This window comes from Nerophis ophidion, linkage group LG20 (assembly GCF_033978795.1).
Source record: "Nerophis ophidion isolate RoL-2023_Sa linkage group LG20, RoL_Noph_v1.0, whole genome shotgun sequence".
NCBI classification, from domain to species: Eukaryota; Metazoa; Chordata; class Actinopteri; order Syngnathiformes; family Syngnathidae; genus Nerophis; species Nerophis ophidion.
Genome location: NC_084630.1, coordinates 35,766,409 through 35,786,074, shown reverse-complemented (window position 1 = coordinate 35,786,074; position 19,666 = coordinate 35,766,409). Strand labels below are relative to the sequence as shown.

The 19,666-nt window shown below is 43.5% G+C and overlaps 1 protein-coding gene across 1 annotated transcript in view; it reads right to left on the bottom strand.

The window, feature by feature from the left end:
* Positions 1 to 3,553: 3,553 nt before the first annotated feature.
* Positions 3,554 to 19,666, bottom strand: part of evpla (envoplakin a) — a 34,028-nt gene continuing 17,915 nt past the window's right edge. The window contains exons 11-22 of the mRNA XM_061881089.1: positions 18,918 to 19,064; positions 15,167 to 15,321; positions 14,988 to 15,085; positions 14,745 to 14,914; positions 14,473 to 14,645; positions 10,220 to 10,358; positions 9,949 to 10,142; positions 9,736 to 9,886; positions 9,547 to 9,630; positions 9,368 to 9,475; positions 9,202 to 9,294; positions 3,554 to 7,260 (exon numbers count right to left, since the gene is read on the bottom strand). Coding sequence (XP_061737073.1) covers positions 3,877 to 7,260; positions 9,202 to 9,294; positions 9,368 to 9,475; positions 9,547 to 9,630; positions 9,736 to 9,886; positions 9,949 to 10,142; positions 10,220 to 10,358; positions 14,473 to 14,645; positions 14,745 to 14,914; positions 14,988 to 15,085; positions 15,167 to 15,321; positions 18,918 to 19,064 — 4,896 coding nt within the window. The 3' untranslated portion in view covers positions 3,554 to 3,876. The remainder of the gene's footprint in view (positions 7,261 to 9,201; positions 9,295 to 9,367; positions 9,476 to 9,546; positions 9,631 to 9,735; positions 9,887 to 9,948; positions 10,143 to 10,219; positions 10,359 to 14,472; positions 14,646 to 14,744; positions 14,915 to 14,987; positions 15,086 to 15,166; positions 15,322 to 18,917; positions 19,065 to 19,666) is intronic.

Here is a 19,666-nt window from a genome sequence, read left to right as displayed (position 1 = left end):
TTCCGCATCATCTCCCTGCTGTGTGTCGAGGCAAAGATCTTCTTCAGCACTGTTTCCAAACGGCTGTGTACCTACCTGGGTCAGAACACCTACATCGACACATCTGTCCAGAAGGGAGGCATTTCAGGAATGCCAGGCTGTCTGGAGCATACCGGTGTGGTGACACAGCTCATTCGAGAGGCAAGAGAGAACAAGGGCGACCTGTCAGTGCTTTGGTTTGACCTGGCAAATGCATTCGGCTCCATTCCACACAAGCTGGTTCAGCTCACATTGATAAAACATCATGTCCCCAGCAGATGTAGAGACCTCATTGCTGATTACCACACCATATGATATGTGAATATATAAATAATAAATGTCAGTGTTTATATGCAAATAATAATATATGATAACAAATGTCAGTGTTTATATGTAACTAATAATATATAACATACAATGTCAGCGATTGACTGAGGCTGACGTCACAAACACATGGGCTGTAGCGTTAGCTTGTCAGCATTAGCATTGTGTTGCAATAAGGACAGACATGGAGTGTCACTCACTGCTTTTACAACATGTAACAAAGTCAATAGTTAATATTTGATGATATTTACCATCATTACACCCGTGTTCTGCCTCCGTTCTTTCCCCATTTGTCCTACCAAGTCCGAGTAGTAAGCAGCTGACGGTTCAAATAGAAATCTTGAAAAGAGTTGTCCACTTCTTGTAACAGAATGAAGTTGGAAAAAGTAAAAAAAAAAAACAACAACAAAGTGCGTACAGTTTAAGACTATGGCTGGGTGGAAACACTCCAAAATAGTTGCACTGATCAGCGCTTGATTGACTGATTGTTTGATACTTTTATTAGTAGATTGCACAGTACAGTACATAATCCACACGACTGACCACTAAATGGTAACACCCCAATAAGTTTTTCAACTTGTTTAAGTCGGGCTCCACCTTCATCAATTCATGGTATGCGCTTTTCAGCACATATAAGTTCCTGCATGTTGCAAGTTCCTTTGTTGTCATAGAAATATACAAGAAATAAGAAGTAAACAAAGCTATTCTGATGACTGCCGTCTTTTTGAAAAATACCTTTTAGGAACGCCCCCAACTGTGTTCAACCAATTAGCGTTTTACAGCACAGCCCGCCCCTAAAAAGGTTCCGGGTACCTTCCAGATGTCCCACCCAGCAGGCAGGAACTCCAAAAGGTTCCTGAAGAACTAAATCTAGCCTGGCAGTTTGAGGTGGAACTGTACTTAACCGGGTAAATGTACCCATGAAGTGTACTTACCCGGGTAAATGTACCCATGAAGTGTACTTTCCCAGGTAAATGTACCCATGAAGTCGACTTACCCGGGTAATTGTACCCATGAAGTGTACTTACCCGGGTAAATGTACCCATGAAGTGTACTTACATGGGTAAATGTACCCATGAAGTGTACTTACCCGGGTAAATGTACCCATGAAGTGTACTTACCCGGGTAAATGTACCCATGAAGTGTACTTACCCAGGTAAATGTACCCATGAAGTCGACTTACCCAGGTAAATGTACCCATGAAGTGTACTTACCCGGGTAAATGTACCCATGAAGTGTACTTACACGGGTAAATGTACCCATGAAGTGTACTTACCCAGGTAAATGTACCCATGAAGTCGACTTACCCGGGTAAATGTACCCATGAAGTGTACTTACCCGGGTAAATGTACCCATGAAGTTTACTTACCCGGGTAAATGTACCCATGAAGTGTACTTACCTGGGTAAATGTACCCATGAAGTGTACTTAAATGTACCCATGAAGTGTACTTACCCGGGTAAATGTACCCATGAAGAGTACTTAAATGTACCCATGAAGTGTACTTACCCGGGTAAATGGGGAAAGGGCCTAGTCCCATGAAGCGGGTCTTGCTCATCCGAGGATGACAAGTTCTGGAAGAGTTCTTTGTCCGTCTCACTTTTTCTTTCTTTCTTTCTGTAGCCACGTTGACTTTGTCCTTTGTAATCTGATGTTATTTCAGTACGCAAATAATGACTTCAAATAGCTCGGTTTACTCTGGACATTTATTGAAATGAGTGGTGTGGCGTCACGGCCAGCAAGACCTTCTCTGCTGGCCTAACATAACCAGGAATCAGCATCATCATAATTAAAGATCGAAGTAATTTTTTTACTCCTTTCCCTAAATATGTAAAAGTATTCCTATTCTCTTCATGTCATATTATGCTCCTTGCAGCGCTGTTGTTTTTACTTTGTAGTTTTTATCCAATCAGAATTCAGCTAGTTTATGTTGCCATGCTGTACCAAATCTGCCTTCGGAATATTTAAGGTGTGTGCACTGTCAGTGAACGGGGACATACAGTTGATAGACAGTTGCGATAGCCAATCAGATCACGAGTTGTTGTCAGTAAGGCCTGAGGCAGATATATTTAGCGATGTTATGAGCCAGTCAGGAAACATAAGAACTCCATTACCCAGCATGCCACAGTGGTGAAGAGCATGCAGCAGCCCCGTTTAACCATGCTGGCAATGAGCACCTTGTGGAGTAAACTTGAAGAAGTCAGCCAACACACCTGGTCTGCATCTTTTATGATGAGACAAGACAACACTTATATTTGCAAAGTCATTTTCAAGAAGGATATTTCAAGAGAAACTACATCTGGTGAGACCATGTCAGCCAACCCTGCAAGCTTGCTCAGTTGTCCATGAAATGTGGGATCATATATTTAATTTCTTTATTTTTTTCACGTTTAAAATGTTTTTTGTAATTTAAATTTTGACATTACCACATAAGATATGTTTTAATTGCTGATGCGGGTTTATTGATTTCAAAATACGCCATAAAACTACTCAGTGGCCTAGTGGGTAGAGTGTCCGCCTTGAGATGGGTAGGTTGTGAGTTCAAACCAAAGACTATAAAAATGGGAGCCATTACCTCCCTGCTTGGCACTCAGCATAAAGGGTTGGAATTGGGGGTTAAATCAGCATAAATGATTCCCGGGCGCGGCACCGCTGCTGCTCTCTGCTCCCCTCACCTCCCAGGGGGTGATCAAGGGTGATGGGTCAAATGCAGAGGACACATTTCACCACACCTAGTGTGTGTGTGTGAGACAATCATTGCTACTTTAAAATAACCCGTTTTGTACAATGTCCAGTAGTGCGTGAATGTGTTTGCGTCGAGTATTTCTCCAGCAATGGTCATGTGGGGACAGCAAGGATGCTATTTTGACAAGTCATCTTTGAAGTGGCACATCACTGAAAGCCTCGGTGGCCCGCCACTGATGGATTAGGACAAAATCCAAAATCTTGGTCTTTAATTCTAAAGACTATCATCCGCTTCTTCTCAGCGCTGTCCTTCATGCTCACTTTCCTTGGACCCACGGTTGGAAAAACTACCATGATCTGTCAGTTACAAGCTAAGGCTAATGCTAGCAGGTGAGACTCTGGATGTTGGGCGGATGTCACGGTGTTCATTCTGGCTTTGGCAAGACACTAACTAGCGGTGCTGACCGAGGAGGTTTGTGAAATAGTCGTAAGTCACTGTTTAGAAGACAACACAACTTCACTACAACTGTTATAATTTAAATTTATTGATATGTTATTCATAAAGTATCACACAAGAGTGTCAATGATAGCCCACAAGTAATACAGAATCCTATTGGTCTTGGTAAAATAGCATTGCACCATGTCCCAGTATTCCACAATAATATCATCCAAAAGGTACTTCATTTGTAATCTTCTATTCTAAAGACATCTTGCCCACATCTGACATGTTTGGTAAACAGCGATCGTTTTTGTCCAGACAAAAAGCTCAGAAAATCGTACGCTGGGTTTGTTTGTACAATAAGATCCCAAATGTTTTTCAATCCATTACTTGACGAAGCAGTAAACCTCTTTAGAATCTAGAAAATCGGTTGTATGTTGGAGTGTAACCCGACTCCTTGGAGGAGGCGGGCAGCATCAGCATGCCAGAGTTGGGGTCTCTCCTGCAGCGCTCCAGGGCTTGCTTGTAGTTGATCTTCTGCTTGGTGAGGGGGTCGGTGATGTCCTTCCTGTAACTTGTTTCAGCTTGAATCCCTCTCATCATGGTGCTGTCAATCATCTTGGATCCGATGGCGTCCACGATGCTTACTCTTTGGTTGGTTTTTGGATCAACCAGCCCTCCAGTCAGGTGCTGAGCTTCCATGTACCAAGCGGCACTTTCCATTGGCATCCAGCCTTTCTGGGCGGCTTCGCCCGCAGACAGACGCTCTCTGGTCACAGGGTCTTCAGTGCCGGTGTAGGCCTTTTGAGCGTTGAGGAGCCTCTGGAGCTGGCTGTCCTCCACGAGACCTCTGGTGGCCGCCTTGTGAACGGAGTGTCTGTCCTTGGTGGTGATGTCAATGATACCGCCGGTTGCTGCCTGAGCCTCCAAAAGCTTTTGGGCTGTAGTGGGGTCGATAAGTTTGCGCATAGCAGCGCTGCGTACGGTGAAGCAGGTGTCAGTGTGTGTATCCACGATCCCAGCGATTGGTTGTCTCTGGTTTGAGTCGAAGGGAGTGGAATTGACTGATGTGCTGGTCCTGGAGGTAACGGAGTTGAACTGAGGCCTATGTTTTGTATCCCCTGCAACCAGCAAGGCAAACTCTGAGATGTGGAGTTTTCCCTGCTTGTACATCTCCAAATCTCTCTGGGTCAGCCTGCCTTCCCTCAGGGCGTCCTTAACGGGGTACTGGTTTCCACTCTTGCGATCCTGCAATATAGACGTCTCGCCGTCGGGCCCAGTAGAAGTGATCTCCTCCCAGTCGCACTCCAGCTCCTGCAGGTGGATGTACTGCTGGCGATCGATCAGACGCCGCACGTAAGCATCATAGGGAGACATGTCTTTGCCGGTATCTGGATCCAGAATGGTGATTTTGGTGGACACGTTGGTCTCTTTAGTCCTAGTTTCTGAATGGTCCTCTTTCTGTAGACTCAGCAGGAGGTCTCGGATGGTGCTGTCACGAATGTGGATCTTGTCCTTTTCGCTCAGGATTTCCCTCTCAATCATCTGGACGTCAGAACCCATCTTCATGGTCCTTTGCCGGCTCATCTGCGTCCTCTCACTCATCAGCCTGCTCTGCTTATCGTAGGACAAGTTGATGTCTTGTTTCTTAGTCTCCAGGGTCCTGAGCTCACGAGTCAGGTTGTCCTTCTCCCGCAGGAGGGCATCTCTGTTCATGGTTATGGTAGTCTCTTCTCTAGAGGTGCTAGACTTGCTACTCATCAGATGGTTGATTTTAGCATTGAGACGTTTGATTTGATCCTCTACGTCCTGCCTTGCAAACTTTTGCTTGGATACCTGTTCCCTCAAGTGATCCCTGGCTGATTCCACAGCTTGGTCTTTCTCCACACGGACAACCTCCTTGTACACTTTCTTCTCACCGGACTTCTCCTTGTGGAGGATCTCAAGCTTCAGGGTGATGTTACGGATCTCTCTCTGGAGACGCAGGATTTCATTGGATTCCTGATCCATGTCCATGCGCAGGCCGTTGGTCATCCTCTCCAGTTTTGGGTCTCTCTCCACCTTCAGCACCTCCTCGACAACGATATTCTCCTGGATAGCAGGTGGGGAGTGCTCCAACTGGTGGATACGGAATCTAAGCTCTTTCAATTCCGACTCTGCGGCAATTCTCTTCTGTTGCTCATTGCTCTCTCTAAGGAGCCTCTCCTTTTCCCCCACCTTTGTTCTCAAATGCTGTAACTCCAGGTCGATCTGACGGCGAGTCATCACTTCTTCATCCAGGCTCCGACTGAGCTTCTCGTGTTCAAGCACTTGCCTCGGGTCCTTCTGTAAACGCACAATCTCCTGCACGACCACTTTCTCCTCAGGCTTCTGTCTCTCCAGTAGGATGTATTTGTTCTTCAGGTCAAACACCATCTCTTCGATCGAGCGCCGCCTCTGCGCCTCGTCGCGCAATTCTTTTCTCATGCGGTCAGCCTCCTTCTCCAAGAGAGGGTCGGGTTCATACCTGATAATGTCTCTGGTGAGGATTTTGGTCTCTACCTTAGACTTTTCAGCCTTCCAGCTGTCTCTTTCATTTTTGAGTGTTCTCACCTGTTCTAAGAGATAGTTGTAATTGTTGTGGGTGATGTTAATCTGTTCATTTAACCTCTGAATCTCTCGCACATTTTCAGGGCTTCTTTCTTCCTTCACCACCTCCTGAAGGACTTCCTTCATCTCCACTTTGGGCTTCTGCGATCGAAGAATATTCAGCTCTGAGGTGATCCTTGTTATATCCCTATCCAAACCTGAGCGGTGCATGTTAGCCTCTTGTATCTCTTTCCTCAAACGCATTATCTCCATCTCTGTATTTGGATCGATCCGGAAGATCTCATTAACGACTTCCTTCACCTCCACTTTGGGTTTGATACTGCTGATTTCTCTGTAGCGACTATGGAGGTCCAGCAGTTCTTTGGAAATGGTGTTGTTACCCATCATTTCACCCTCCAAAGATGTTCGAATCCTCTTGCTCTCTGTGATGAGTTCAGGGTCCTGCTCCACCTTTTTAATTTCTTTTGTGATGACTTTTGGCTGGATGTTGGGAATCAGTCTTTCCAGTGCATTAATCTGGCTTCTCAGTTGGAAAATGTCATCGTTTATGAACTTCACTTTGTTATTCTCGTCTGAAATTTCGGTCTCAAACACTCGCACCGCTCTCAACATCTCTGGGTCTTTCTCCACTTTTAGTACTTCTTTCTTCACCACCCTCTCTTTGATGATTGGTTTCTTTTGCTGGAGAATCTCGATTTCCGTCTTGATCTGAATGTACTCTGACTCCCGCAGCCGGATGTCGTCTCTCATTCTCGATAGCTCGTCTCTAAGTCTCCCAGCCTCTACATCCAGAAGAGGATCTTTCTCAAACTCGGTCACCTCTCTGGTCAGCAGTTTGGGCGGAGTATTTTTGAAGTTGTCCTCTAGGAGGGCAAACTTCTTATTGTACATCTCCACCTCGTTGTAGACGGTGGTTCTTCTCATGACCTCTTCGTGTAGTCTCTTCTGTAAATCTAAAAACTCGGCCTCACTTTTTGGCTCACGATAGTATTGGAGAACTTCTTTTTCTTCCACACGTTCCACCCCTCTGCGATTCCTCAGTGACATCAACCTATCTCTGAAGACTTTTAGATTGGTCTCAACATGCAGTGTCCGCTCCCTCTCTTCATCCAGCTCTCTGACAAGACTGTTTGCCTCGGAAGCACTCCTTTGCTGGCTTTCCAGCTGCACTTGATGTTGCGCCAGCAAGGTGACTTTCTCTTCATTCTGCACCGGGAGAAGTGACAAAGGGTTGAAGGACAGTAAATGATCCAGTCATGTGTTGTAGGCGTTAGTAGTGATGGGAACATTGATATCAAAATATCGGTGCAACCGATACCAAGTGTTATAATAATAATGGATTAGATTCATATATCGACTAGATACTCAAAGCGCTCACAGCTATTAATCGTATCGGTTTTCATTTTACTATAAAGTAGTTCCTCAATTTACAAGCGAAATAGGTTCTGTGACAAGAGTCCTGAACTCAAAACACTTGTAACTTAAATCATCATCTCTTCACACTCACTTTCCCCCGTTACAATGGTTGGAAAACTAATTTCTGTCAATCTCCAGCTCTAAGCTAATGCTAGCGAGTAACACCCGAGGTTTCTGGACGGTCTTACGGGGCTGATTAGTTGGAATTTGCTCTGCCAACTAATGGCAGGGATGCTTTTAACTACAATTTTTACTTGCAACTTAAAGCATAACAATGAGCCGAGAGTCAGCTCTTATCTCTTCGCACTCCTAAGTTGAAGTAACATTTTGTCACACTTATGTGGTTGAGAGAAGCGGTTAAAATTACTCGTGCCATTTTTTTAATAGGTGATTTTATTTTTACAGCCTTACTGATATCACGGTGGCAAATAGTGCTTTTCCTTCCACCCGTAATTGTCAGGAAGTAAGTCAGTGCTTTAGTGCTAAATTGGCCCACAGTTTACTTTATACCAGCCATCCTTTTTTTTATTATGCCAGTCTTTCTCAAATAGTGGGGAGGGCACATGTGACCCCTGGGAACATGCTTTATCAGTATCAGGAAGTATCATGCTTCAAACCCCGCTTGAAAAAGCTGTGCATTCCTCATTTTGATAAATAAAGAAACAATCAGCTCAAATTGCTTTATTCGACTCAATCAATCAATTTAAAAATACATATATTCGTTGAGTTTATTTCATTGAATTTTGAGTATCAATTGGTTCACGTTTAAGTAAGGACTTCAAAAAAAGAAGTCAGACAAATTGATGAATTTTAGATCTTTTCTGTTGCAGATTAAAAACAATGTTGATAAAGATATTGGTTGTAAGTTGACCTATATTCCTTTTTTGTTGTCTTTAGTGTTGATGAGGATACACTGTCATGCACAACACCTTGATAAATAGTGGCGACTGAGATTGGGGGCGGCGGGAGAGGAATGTTTTTAAACAGGACAGGTAAAATGCAGAACAAATATATATATATATTTATTTATAATATAGCTGTGTTCTTTTGGATATCATTAATTTGAATTTGAATGGATATTTATTTTATTGATTCATGATCATTAAAATGATTAGAATCTAGGGTAAATCAAGGTGTTTGATTTGATGATTGATAATATATCTCGGACCTCATCCAAATTTACATCCCTGCGCGCGCTCTGAGGTCTGAAAGCCAGCTCCAGCTTGTGGTGCCCAAGACCATACTTAAGACCAGGGGAGACAGGGCCTTCTCTGTGGTCGGCCCTAAGCTCTGGAACACTCTGCCGCTCCATGTTCAAACTACTTCTTCAGTGGAGTGTTTTAAGTCTCGTCTTAAGACCCACTTTTATTCTTTGGCTTTTAACACTACGTGAGTTGTGTGGTCCTCTGTCCTCTGTTGTCCTCTGTGTTTTTTATACACTTTTATTTTTATTTTACTGTTTTAATTGATTTTACCCTTTAAAATAGTTTTTAATCATATTTGTTTTTATATTGTTTTTATTGGTTTTATTTTTATTCATTTTTTGTTTTATTCAGTCATTGGTGGAGCATAATATTGTTTTTAACATGGCTGTGCAGCACTTTGGAAACGTTATTGTTGTTTAAATGTGCTATATAAATAAAGTGGATTGGATTGGATTGGATTAGTATTTACTTGGTATGGTATTGGTAAGAAGATCTGGGGTGTAGCCCATCATGTTGGTGCTCTTACCTGCGCAATCAGATTACGAGCCAACCCCATCTGCTTTTGGCGCTGAGCATTTTCAGCGGTGGCCTCAGCGTAACGGTTGACCAAATCCATTTCCTGTAATAGAAAGGAGGACAGAATGTAATACTCAAAGAAATGACGCATAACTGTCAAACTTGAGAAAGGATACCTCTTTCTGAACAGCCTCGCCGAGGGTGAGCGTGTAAGGTCTCTTGGGGAGGGTGGCACCGGCGCCTTCAAGCGTACTGTTGAATTTGTCCATGTTGGCGTCATATTCCTGCATATTGAGGAGAATTAGGGGGTGCTGTTCTTTTACTATTTCTTAGCCCGGTTTGAAAAGGGCCTTACGCGGAGTAGATTCTGGAGGTCCTGAGACACGTCAGTCAGTCTGTCCATGTCGTTTCCTTTGCGCTTCAGGTCATCCATCACCCTCTGTCGTCATGGAATGATAAGATACTATGAGATTGCTATAAGAGCTGGTGAGAGTGTGAGAGTACAAGGAGACGGGCAGCAACCAAGAGAACGGCTTACGCTCACCTCCTGAGAGCTCTGCATCGCAGACACCTGAGCCAGATCGTCGTTGTAGTTTATTTTGTTTTTCGGCAGATTGTTCAGAAAGAAATTCAGAGACTTGGCCGAACTTTGGAACTCTTGATTTCTGGAGCCAGCTTCTTGCAAGATGTTTTCCCTGGGAAGGAGTGTTGTTCAAAAACCAGACCTTTGATAGTCAGACAGCGGTGTGATCCTCACCTCTCCTTCAGCTGGTTGTCCACGTTGGCGTAGCGGTTCTGCAGGTATTTGACCTCGGTCCTCTGACGCTGAATGTCGGGACAGAACTCCTGGTACCCCTGTTGCAGGGAGCTGCATAGCTGCTCGGTGTTCTCCAGATCCTGACTCAGCTTCCTCATGTCGGGCTGTGACGCTGCCACAGACTGCCGCTGTTGCTAAAAACATTCAGACACGCAACATTCAGCGTCTTTGTTGCGGAGAAACAGTTTGGAATTTGCAGTCATTTCCTTACATATATATTTTCGCTGGCAGTTTGGATTGAGCTTGGCACATCAAGTATTGGCCCGTCTTCACTGAGCTTCTTCTCAAAGCCAGAAACCAGGCCATCCACCTTCTTTATCTGATTCTCCAGGTTGAGTGATGCATTCGCCCTAAAGGAAAAAAGAGAAACCTGACTTCTGGCAAATGTTGGCTATAAAACATCTAGATGGTAGTGTGCTGGGGGGGCAGTACATCTAAGAAGGACAGCTCCAGACTTGAGAAACTGATCAGGCGGGCCGGTTCTACAATCGGAATGAAACTGGACTCACTGGTGACGGTGGCAGAGAAGAGGACTGTTGACAAACTAATGAGCATCCTGGATGATGCCAGTCACCCTCTGCATAGCGTTATCAGTAGCCAGAGGAGCCTGTTCAGTGCTAGACTGCTTCATCATGAACCAAGTGCAGGACTAATAGACTTAAAAACTCCTTTGTCCCACACGCCATTAGACTGTACAACTCCTCTCTGGGACGGGGGGCGGGGGGTATTAGGATGACAGGGGATGCAAAACAATAACAGTGCAATACTTTTTCATAACATGGTCACTACTGCCTAGTTTCTCTTGTTATATTCTTATTTTACTGTTATATTTTTATTCCCATTGTTGCTTTTTATTTTTTATTATTATTGTAATATTTCTATATTTTGTTTCCATTTAAACCTCCATTATTTACTTTTTACTTTTATTTAAATTTATCTCAACTCTGTACACTGCTGCTGGAATTTTAATTTTCCTAAAGGAATCAATAAAGTACTATCTATCTATCTATCTATCTATCTATCTATCTATCTATCTATCTATCTATCTAAAAGAGTGGCTCTGCACTAAAACCTCTGAAGCAAGGGTGACCAAACTGTCTTTATGCAGAAGAATTGAAACATGGCGTGGGTCACTTTGATATGTGTTGTGCATTAATCATGCTAAAATCAATCCTTTACATGTACTGTTCATTATATGCCAAGCTATCTGAACTAAATAGCGTATTAGCTTTGTGTGGCAGATGACAAAGCAACTTAGTTTAATATCTACCAATATATCTTGAAAATAATGAATTTAGTTTTATTTTTGGAATATGCTCTAACCCAGTTATTCCCAAACTGTGCTAATCAATTAAATATTCTAACACAGTGTTACTGTTCAAACTGTGTGTAATGTTACAGTGGCCACAAAATATGAAATATAATTGTTAAATAAACATTTGCCTTGTTTTAATGAATATTTAAAGGGGAACATTATCACAATTTCAAAAGGGTTGAAAACAATAAAAATCAGTTCCCAGTGGCTTGTTTTATTTTTCGAAGTTTTTTTCAAAATGTTACACCTCCCAGAATGTCCCTAAAAAAAGCTTTAAAGTTCTTGATTTTCGCTATTTGCGATGCGACTGTCCATTTCCCTGTGACGTCATACAGGGCTGCCAATACAAACAACAAGGCGGTTACCACAGCAAGATATAGCGACATTAGCTCGGGTTCAGACTCGGATTTCAGCGGCTTAAGCGATTCAACAGATTACGCATGTATTGAAACAGACGGTCGGAGTATGGAGGCAGATGGCGAAAATGAAATTGAAGAAGAAATTGAAACTATTGAGCCAATAGCTATTGACGCTATTCGGCCATAAAATGGGTGTACCTAATGAAGTTGCCCATAGCATGGCTGCCTTATTGGCATCGCGGGTAAAATGTGCGGACCAAACGATCAGGACTTTTGCATCTTGTGACACTGGAGCAACTTAAATCCGTCGATTGGTAAGTGTTTGTTTCGCATTAAATGTGGGTATCTAGTTTCAAATGTACATACAGCTTGTGTAAATAGCATGTTAGCATCGATTAGCGTAGCATGTTAGCATCGATTAGCTGGCAGTCATGCTTCGACCAAATATGTCTGATTAGCACATAAGTAAACAACATCAACAAAACTCACCTTTGTGATTTCGTTGACTTAATTGTTGCAAATGCATCTGCAGGTTATCCATACATCTCTGTGCCATGTCTGTCTTAGCATCGCCGGTAAAATGTGGAGACACTCTGGCAAATTCAACGGGGGTCTGGCGGCAGATTTCTTGCCAGTGGTGCAACTTGAATCCCTCCCTGTTAGTGTTGTTACACCCTCCGACAACACACCGACGAGGCATGATGTCTCCAAGTTCCAAAAAATAGTCGAAAAAACGGAAAATAACAAAGCTGAGACCCGGTGTTTGTAATGTGAAAATGAAAATGGCGGGTGTGTTACCTCGGTGATGTCACGTTTTAAAAGACCGATAAACAGAAAGGCGTTTAATCTGCCAAAATTCACCCATTTAGAGTTCGGAAATCGGTTAAAAAAATACATGGTCTTTTTTCAGCAACATCAAGGTATATATTGACGCTTGCATAGGTTTGGTGATAATGTTCCCCTTTAAGCCTACTGTGCAAATGTATTTTAATGTTGGTCAATGTGGTGGTACCTGGTGAGCCACGTGTTTTCTGAGGTGATACTTAGTGAAAATAGTTTGTGAGAACCACCGGTCTAGCCCAGTAAAATCAAGATGTGGACCGAAAATGACCACACAAAATATTATTTTAATAACACTACACATACAAATGTAGATCAAATATTTACTAAAGTGTTATTTAACTGTCTTCACACATATGTATGGGTATCTTTTCACATTTGAATCAATACGGTACCAATTCCCAATTTTAGGTACTTTAGTTCAAATGTGGGCAGCACGGTGGCAGAGGGGTTAGTGCGAATGCCTCACAATACGAAGGTCCTGAGTAGTCGTGGGTTCAATCCCAGGCTCGGGATCTTTCTGTGTGGAGTTTGCATGTTCTCCCCGTGACTTTGTGGGTTTTACTCCGGCTTCCTCCCACCTCCAAAGACCTGCACCTGGGGATAGGTTAATTGGCAACACTAAATGGTCCCTAGTGTGTGAATGTTGTCTGTCTATCTGTGTTGGCCCTGCGATGAGGTGGCGACTTGTCCAGGGTGTACACCGCCTTCCGCCCAATTGTAGCTGAGATAGGCACCAGCGCCACCCGTGACCCCAAAGGGAATAAGCGGTAGGATGGATGGATAGTTCAAATGTGTTACTAAATGTTATTAGTTTTTAAAAATATTTGTTTACATTTAACATTGAACCTTGAGCTGTGCCAGTTATCTTGTTTCTTACACTTCTGTGTCTCATTTGCAAGTCCTGTGCTGTATTCTATCGCAGACTTGTAGAGCAATTCCACGACATTTGATGGCAGTGTTGTATAGACTACAATGTATTGGAAGTTGTTAACTCAAATGTGCCAGTCTTTTCTTTTGTTGAGACCTACAACGTGTTCATACTGTAAAAAAGTGTACTTGATACACACCGGCTGTTTGAATACAACGTGCATCTCAGTTGGAGTTTTCATTAGCAAATTTGGAGGAGTTAACATTGCCATGTCAAATTGCTAATGCTAATCAGTAGCATGTCCATGGCAAATCCATGGTAGATAATTAGCATTGAGCTAGCGCATTTTCAAAAAGTGTAGCCTCACTGTACTTTTGAGCGCCTTCTTGCTGTGTTGGCATGAAAAAGTGTAACATCACCGAAAAGCAGTCCGCTGTAAGTGATTGAGCGCATGTTTTTTGACCAAGTGCTTGAGAACAGTGCAACAGTGGTGTGGAAATATGGCACCGTGTGGTTCTACGTAAATCAGTGACCGGTAGTAGCGATGGACCTCGGTATCACTAAGTGATATCCATCCTGCAATGGCGCCCCATTATACACCTGCTGTGAACCTGTTTTTATGTTTTATTTATTTATTTCTGTGAACGGGACTCTCGCTGCTGTGTTGGATCCGCTTTGGACTGGACTCTCGCGACTGTGTTGGATCCATTATGGATTGAACTTTCACAGTATCATGTTAGACCCGCTCGACATCCATTGCTTTCCTCCTCTCCAAGGTTCTCATAGTCATCATTGTCACCGACGTCCCACTGGGTGTGAGTTTTCCTTGCCCTTATGTGGGCCTACCGAGGATGTCGTAGTGGTTTGTGCAGCCCTTTGAGACACTAGTGATTTAGGGCTATATAAGTAAATATTGATTGATTCATTGATCTTCTGTTTGTGTTGTTTGCTCGGTCCTGGTATTATCTTTTAACCTGTCCATTGTACAGCACTTTGGCTACCCCTGTGGTAAATTTTAAATATGCTTTATAAATAAAGTTGATTTGACTCGGTACTCGATAAGGCAAATATTAGCTTACTTCTTCGTGTAGAGATCAGCAAGTCCAGAAATGCCATCATGCTTGTTGTTGGCGGCGTTCAGTTTGAGTGGCAGTGCTGAGAAGGCATTTGGGTCTTTAGACAGGAGAGGCTTGAGTTCGGACTGAGCAGCAAACGCCTGTTTCTGCAGGTCGTTCAGTGCCCTGGCTGCTTGCTACGAAGAGAAGGAAGCCATTTCGGTTTTGTTGTCACTTTCCAGTGTCATCTTCAGCTAAAAATGAATGAATCACAAATAAGATTGATTATTACTCACATCTTGATCCTTCAACCTGCTGGTCAGATCTCCAGTGGGGTTGGAGTGGCTGAGCGGGGATCGCATACGGCTAAGCATGCCTTTCTCAGCATTGGCCAGGTCGGCATTCAGCTTATCCAACTGCTGACCCAGCATTGACAGTCTGGGATCCACCTGGGCGGCCACTGGGGCTGAATGAGCAAACGGAACGTCAATTGACAATGGAAGATGAAGATGGATGCAAGAACTGGGTTGGCAAATGACCGGATTTCTGGGCCTGGGCCATCTCCGACTTGTGATTGTTGAAGGACTTGACCAAAGCGGCTCGTCTCCTCATGATGTCGTCCAGTTCACCACCCATACTGTTACAAACATAATCTCTATCACTGGCATGTTTTTGCCTCTTGATAGTAGTCTTGTTTCAACACGTTTGTGTGGCTTACAGGTCCACTTTGTTAATGGCCTCCGGATCAGGCGGTGGAATCGCTAAGCAGACCGCTGGGAAGGTGCCGCTGACCCCTTTGCTGGTTAGAACATCCCAGTTCTGAAGGTCAGAATTGGATTTCAACGTGCACTTCTCTCCTCTTGACAGACTTCCCTTGATTAGAGAAAAGACATAAGATATAAGACGGGTATTTTCCTTCAAAATAAGTCCGAAACAGATGGCTTAGCTCATGGGTGTCAAACTCTGGCCTGCGGGCCAAATTTGGCCCGCCGTGTAATTTCACTTGGCCCTTGAGGCAATATCTAATTAAAATTAGAGCTGGCCCGCCGCTGTAACACCGCATTCACGGCTAACACTCTTACTTGCCAACCCTCTCGATTTTCCCGTGAGACTCCCGAAGTTCAGTGCCCCTCCCGAATTTCATCCCGGACAACAATATTTGGGGTAGGCTTTAAAGGCATTGCCTTTGGCGTTCTCTACAACCTGTCTCCACTTTTCCTCCATACAAACAGCGTGCCGGCCCAGTCACATTATATATGCAGCTTTTACACACACACAAGTGAATGCAAGGCATACTTGGTAAACAGCCATACAGGTCACACTGAGGGTGGCCGTATAAATAATTTTAAAACTCTTACAAATATGCGCCACACTGTGAACCCACACCAAACAAGAATGACACATTTCGGGAGAACATCCGCACCGTAACACAACAGAACAAACACCCAGAACGCCTTGCAGCACTAACTCTTCCGGGACGCTACAATATACACCACCCGCTATCACCAAACCCCGTCCACCTCAACCCCACCGCCGAAAAGAGCCATTAAATTTTTATTTAAATTTTATTTGTTATGCCATTGATATTTTTTAATCATTATTATTATTTGAAACTCGATTTTGCATGTCACTATAAAGTTATATAAGCCTCGCTTGTTCAATATTCAATGCAAAACTTGTTTGGGTCCCTATTAAAAGGTTAATTTGTTCAACCTCGGCCCGCGGCTTTGTTCGGTTTTAAATTTTGACCCACTCTGTATTTGAGTTTGACACCCCTGGCTTAGCTTGTTTATATTTTAGAGATCTAGGCCAGTGGTTCTCAACCTTTTTTCCGTGATGTACCCCCTGTCAACATTTTTTTCATTCAAGTACCCCCTAATCAGTGCTAAGCATTTTTGCTTGAAAAAAAGAGATAATCAAGTAAAATACAACACTATGTCATCAGTTTATGATTGATTAAATTGTATAACAGTGCAAAATATTGCTCATTGGTAGTGGTCTTTCTTGAACTATTTGGAAAAAAAGATATGAAAATAACTAAAAACTTGTTGAAATATAAACCAGTGATTGAATTATAAATACAGATTTCTAATCATTAACTTAAAATGCCCTCTTAGGGGATTGTAATAGAGATCCATCTGGATTCATCAACTTCTTTCTAAACATTTCTTCACAAAAAAAGAAATCTTTAACATCAATATTTATGGAACATGTCCACAAAAAATCTAGTTGTCAACACTGAATATTGCATTGTTGCATTTCTTTTCACACTTTATGAACTTACATTCATATTTTGTTGAAGTATTATTCAATAAATATATTTTAAAATGATTTTTGAATTGTTGCTATTTTTAGAATATTTTTAAAAATTCTCACGTACCCCTTGGCAAATCATTTGAGAACCACTGATTTAGACTACGTTCACACTGCAGGGTAGCATCTCCAATTCAGATTGTTTTGGTAAAACCTGATCATTTTATGTAGTCGTCACATTACAAAAAATGCAGTGTTTTGCAGTAGAAAGGGGATTCATATGGCCCCATTTGTGGTTTACCTGACACATAAAACCTAACAAATTTGGCATGTGCACGATGCACTTAAGCAGTAGAGTGTTGAATATCTCAAAGTGTCTTTTGTGGCAATTCCAACTTTTCAGTTATGAAGAGTGGCGCTTTTCATCATTTTTAGCAGAGTGCGTTGCCAAATGATTAGCCCCCCCTCTCCCTCTCACGCGAGATCCACCCAGAAATGGGTGGATATGAGCCCTTTCCCCACTGTATGTGAACGCAAACTGCCACGCATTACGGGTGTAAACATGGACCCAATTCTAGTAGTCCTGGCACTTCTGTGGAAATTTCAAAGATGTTGTGCAATCAAAGTCAACATTTTCTGAAGCCAATGATTGCGCTTCGAAGACGAAGAAGGGAGAAGGCAAGCATGTTGGCCTTTTGCAGTTCAATTGCTACAACGTCTGCCTCGAAGAGCGTGTTGGCAAACAGTCAGAGACAAGAGTGGTGGAACATTGACGTGTCAACTTTGCAATCGTCTATTTTGGCAACAAACGATGGCGCTTATTGCTATTTAACGACGTACTGATCAACTGAATTTGACCGGAGGGTCCAGACTGTGGGGAGTGCTCAGAGAGTATGGGGTATCGGACGGTCTTATTGTGGCGGTCCGCTCCCTGTATGATCAGTGCCAGAGCTTGGTCCGCATTGCCGGCAGTAAGTCGGACACGTTTCCAGTGAGGGTTGGACTCCGCCAAGGCTGTCCTTTGTCACCCATTCTGTTCATAACTTTTATGGACAGAATTTCTAGGCACAGCCAAGGCGTTGAGGGGTTCCGGTTTGGTGACCGCAGGATTAGGTCTCTGCTTTTTGCAGATGATGTGGTCCTGATGGCTTCATCTGACCGGGATCTTCAGCTCTCGCTGGATCGGTTTGCAGCCGAGTGTGAAGCGACCGGAATGAGAATCAGCACCTCCAAGTCCGAGTCCATGGTTCTCGCCCGGAAAAGGGTGGAGTGCCGTCTCCGGGTTGGGGAGGAGACCCTGCCCCAAGTGGAGGAGTTCAAGTACCTAGGAGTCTTGTTCACGAGTAAGGGAAGAGTGGATGGTGAGATCGACAGGCGGATCGGTGCGGCGTCTTCAGTAATGCGGACGTTGTACCGATCCGTTGTGGTGAAGAAGGAGCTGAGCTGGAAGGCAAAGCTCTCAATTTACCGGTCGATCTACGTTCCCATCCTCACCTATGGTCATGAGCTTTGGGTCATGACCGAAAGGATAAGATCACGGGTACAAGCGGCCCAAATGAGTTTCTTCCACCGTGTGGCGGGGCTCTCCCTTAGAGATAGGGTGAGAAGCTCTGCCATCCGGGAGGAACTCAAAGTAAAGCCGCTGCTCCTCCACATGGAGAGGAGCCAGATGAGGTGGTCGGGGCATCTGGTCAGGATGCCACCCGAACGCCTCCCTAGGGAGGTGTTTAGGGCACGTCCAACCGGTAGAAGGTCACGGGGAAGACCCAGGACACGTTGGGAAGACTATGTCTCCCGGCTGGCCTGGGAACGCCTCGGGATCCCTCGGGAAGAGCTAGAAAAAGTGGCTGGGGAGAGGGAAGTCTGGGTTTCCCTGCTTAGGCTGTTGCCCCCGCGACCCGACCTCGGATAAGCGGAAGAAGATGGATGGTCCAGACTGCAAGAGCACAGCATACATAGCTGCTTTATATCCGCATACCAAAAACTGCACTGCTCACATTTACATGACAAAATCCAATGCATGTCACAATGATGGATAAAAAAACCAAGACCCTACACATGCAAAGCAACAGATGGTGTTAAATGACTTCTCCACAAGCCAGCCAGAGCTTTTCTTCCTGTCACTCGCAAACATCAATGAGTGTTTTAAAATAAATCATGTGTTTAATTCGTGAACAAATATATTCTCCCCAAAACGAGTTTTGGGGCTCCTTTACCCTTTCAGTCTCCCAGTCACAGAGCGACTCCACCATGACCGATCTGTTGAGGGGGCTACGACGCTGCTTCAGAGGAGCAATGGTGGTGCTGCGCTTCCTCAGGTCAGCCAGCAGCTGCTCACTGTCTTGCACGGCCTTCTCCTCAACCTAAAGAGGGAAAATACATATATAGCACAGAAATAATCAATGCTAAAATACACATAAGAATTAGGGACAAATGACACAATGTAAAGAAAGACACAGAAGACAAGAGTAAGAAAAGAATATGAAACACACAAGCAAAACAAATGTTTTCAACTTAAGTTGAATGTGTGCAGTAAGCTGAAGATGGAGCCAGGGAACCAATTTTGATAACATTTTAGTGACTACTAATTTTCACAAACTAAAGGAGGCCAAGGATTCTTCATTGACAAAGAAAAACTTTTAAAGTATTTTTAGGCGTTTCCGTGAATTATTCAACGGGTTCGGACTGCAATTCATTTGTGGCCATGGGCAAGGAGTTATAGATGTCATCTAATTTGCAAAATTGGCCATTCTGGAAGACAAAGCAAGCAATAAACATGAAAAGCAAAATAAATATAAATTAACTTCCTTCATTGGCTTGGGTAAAGCACTGGTCCGAGGACCAATACCGGTCCGTGAGGCATTTGCTACCAGGCTTCACAAAAACTTTAAACATTTCTAAATGACTGCCTCTTCAATGACTTATATATTTCTCCGACTTGTATAGTAAGACTCCTGATAGGAAG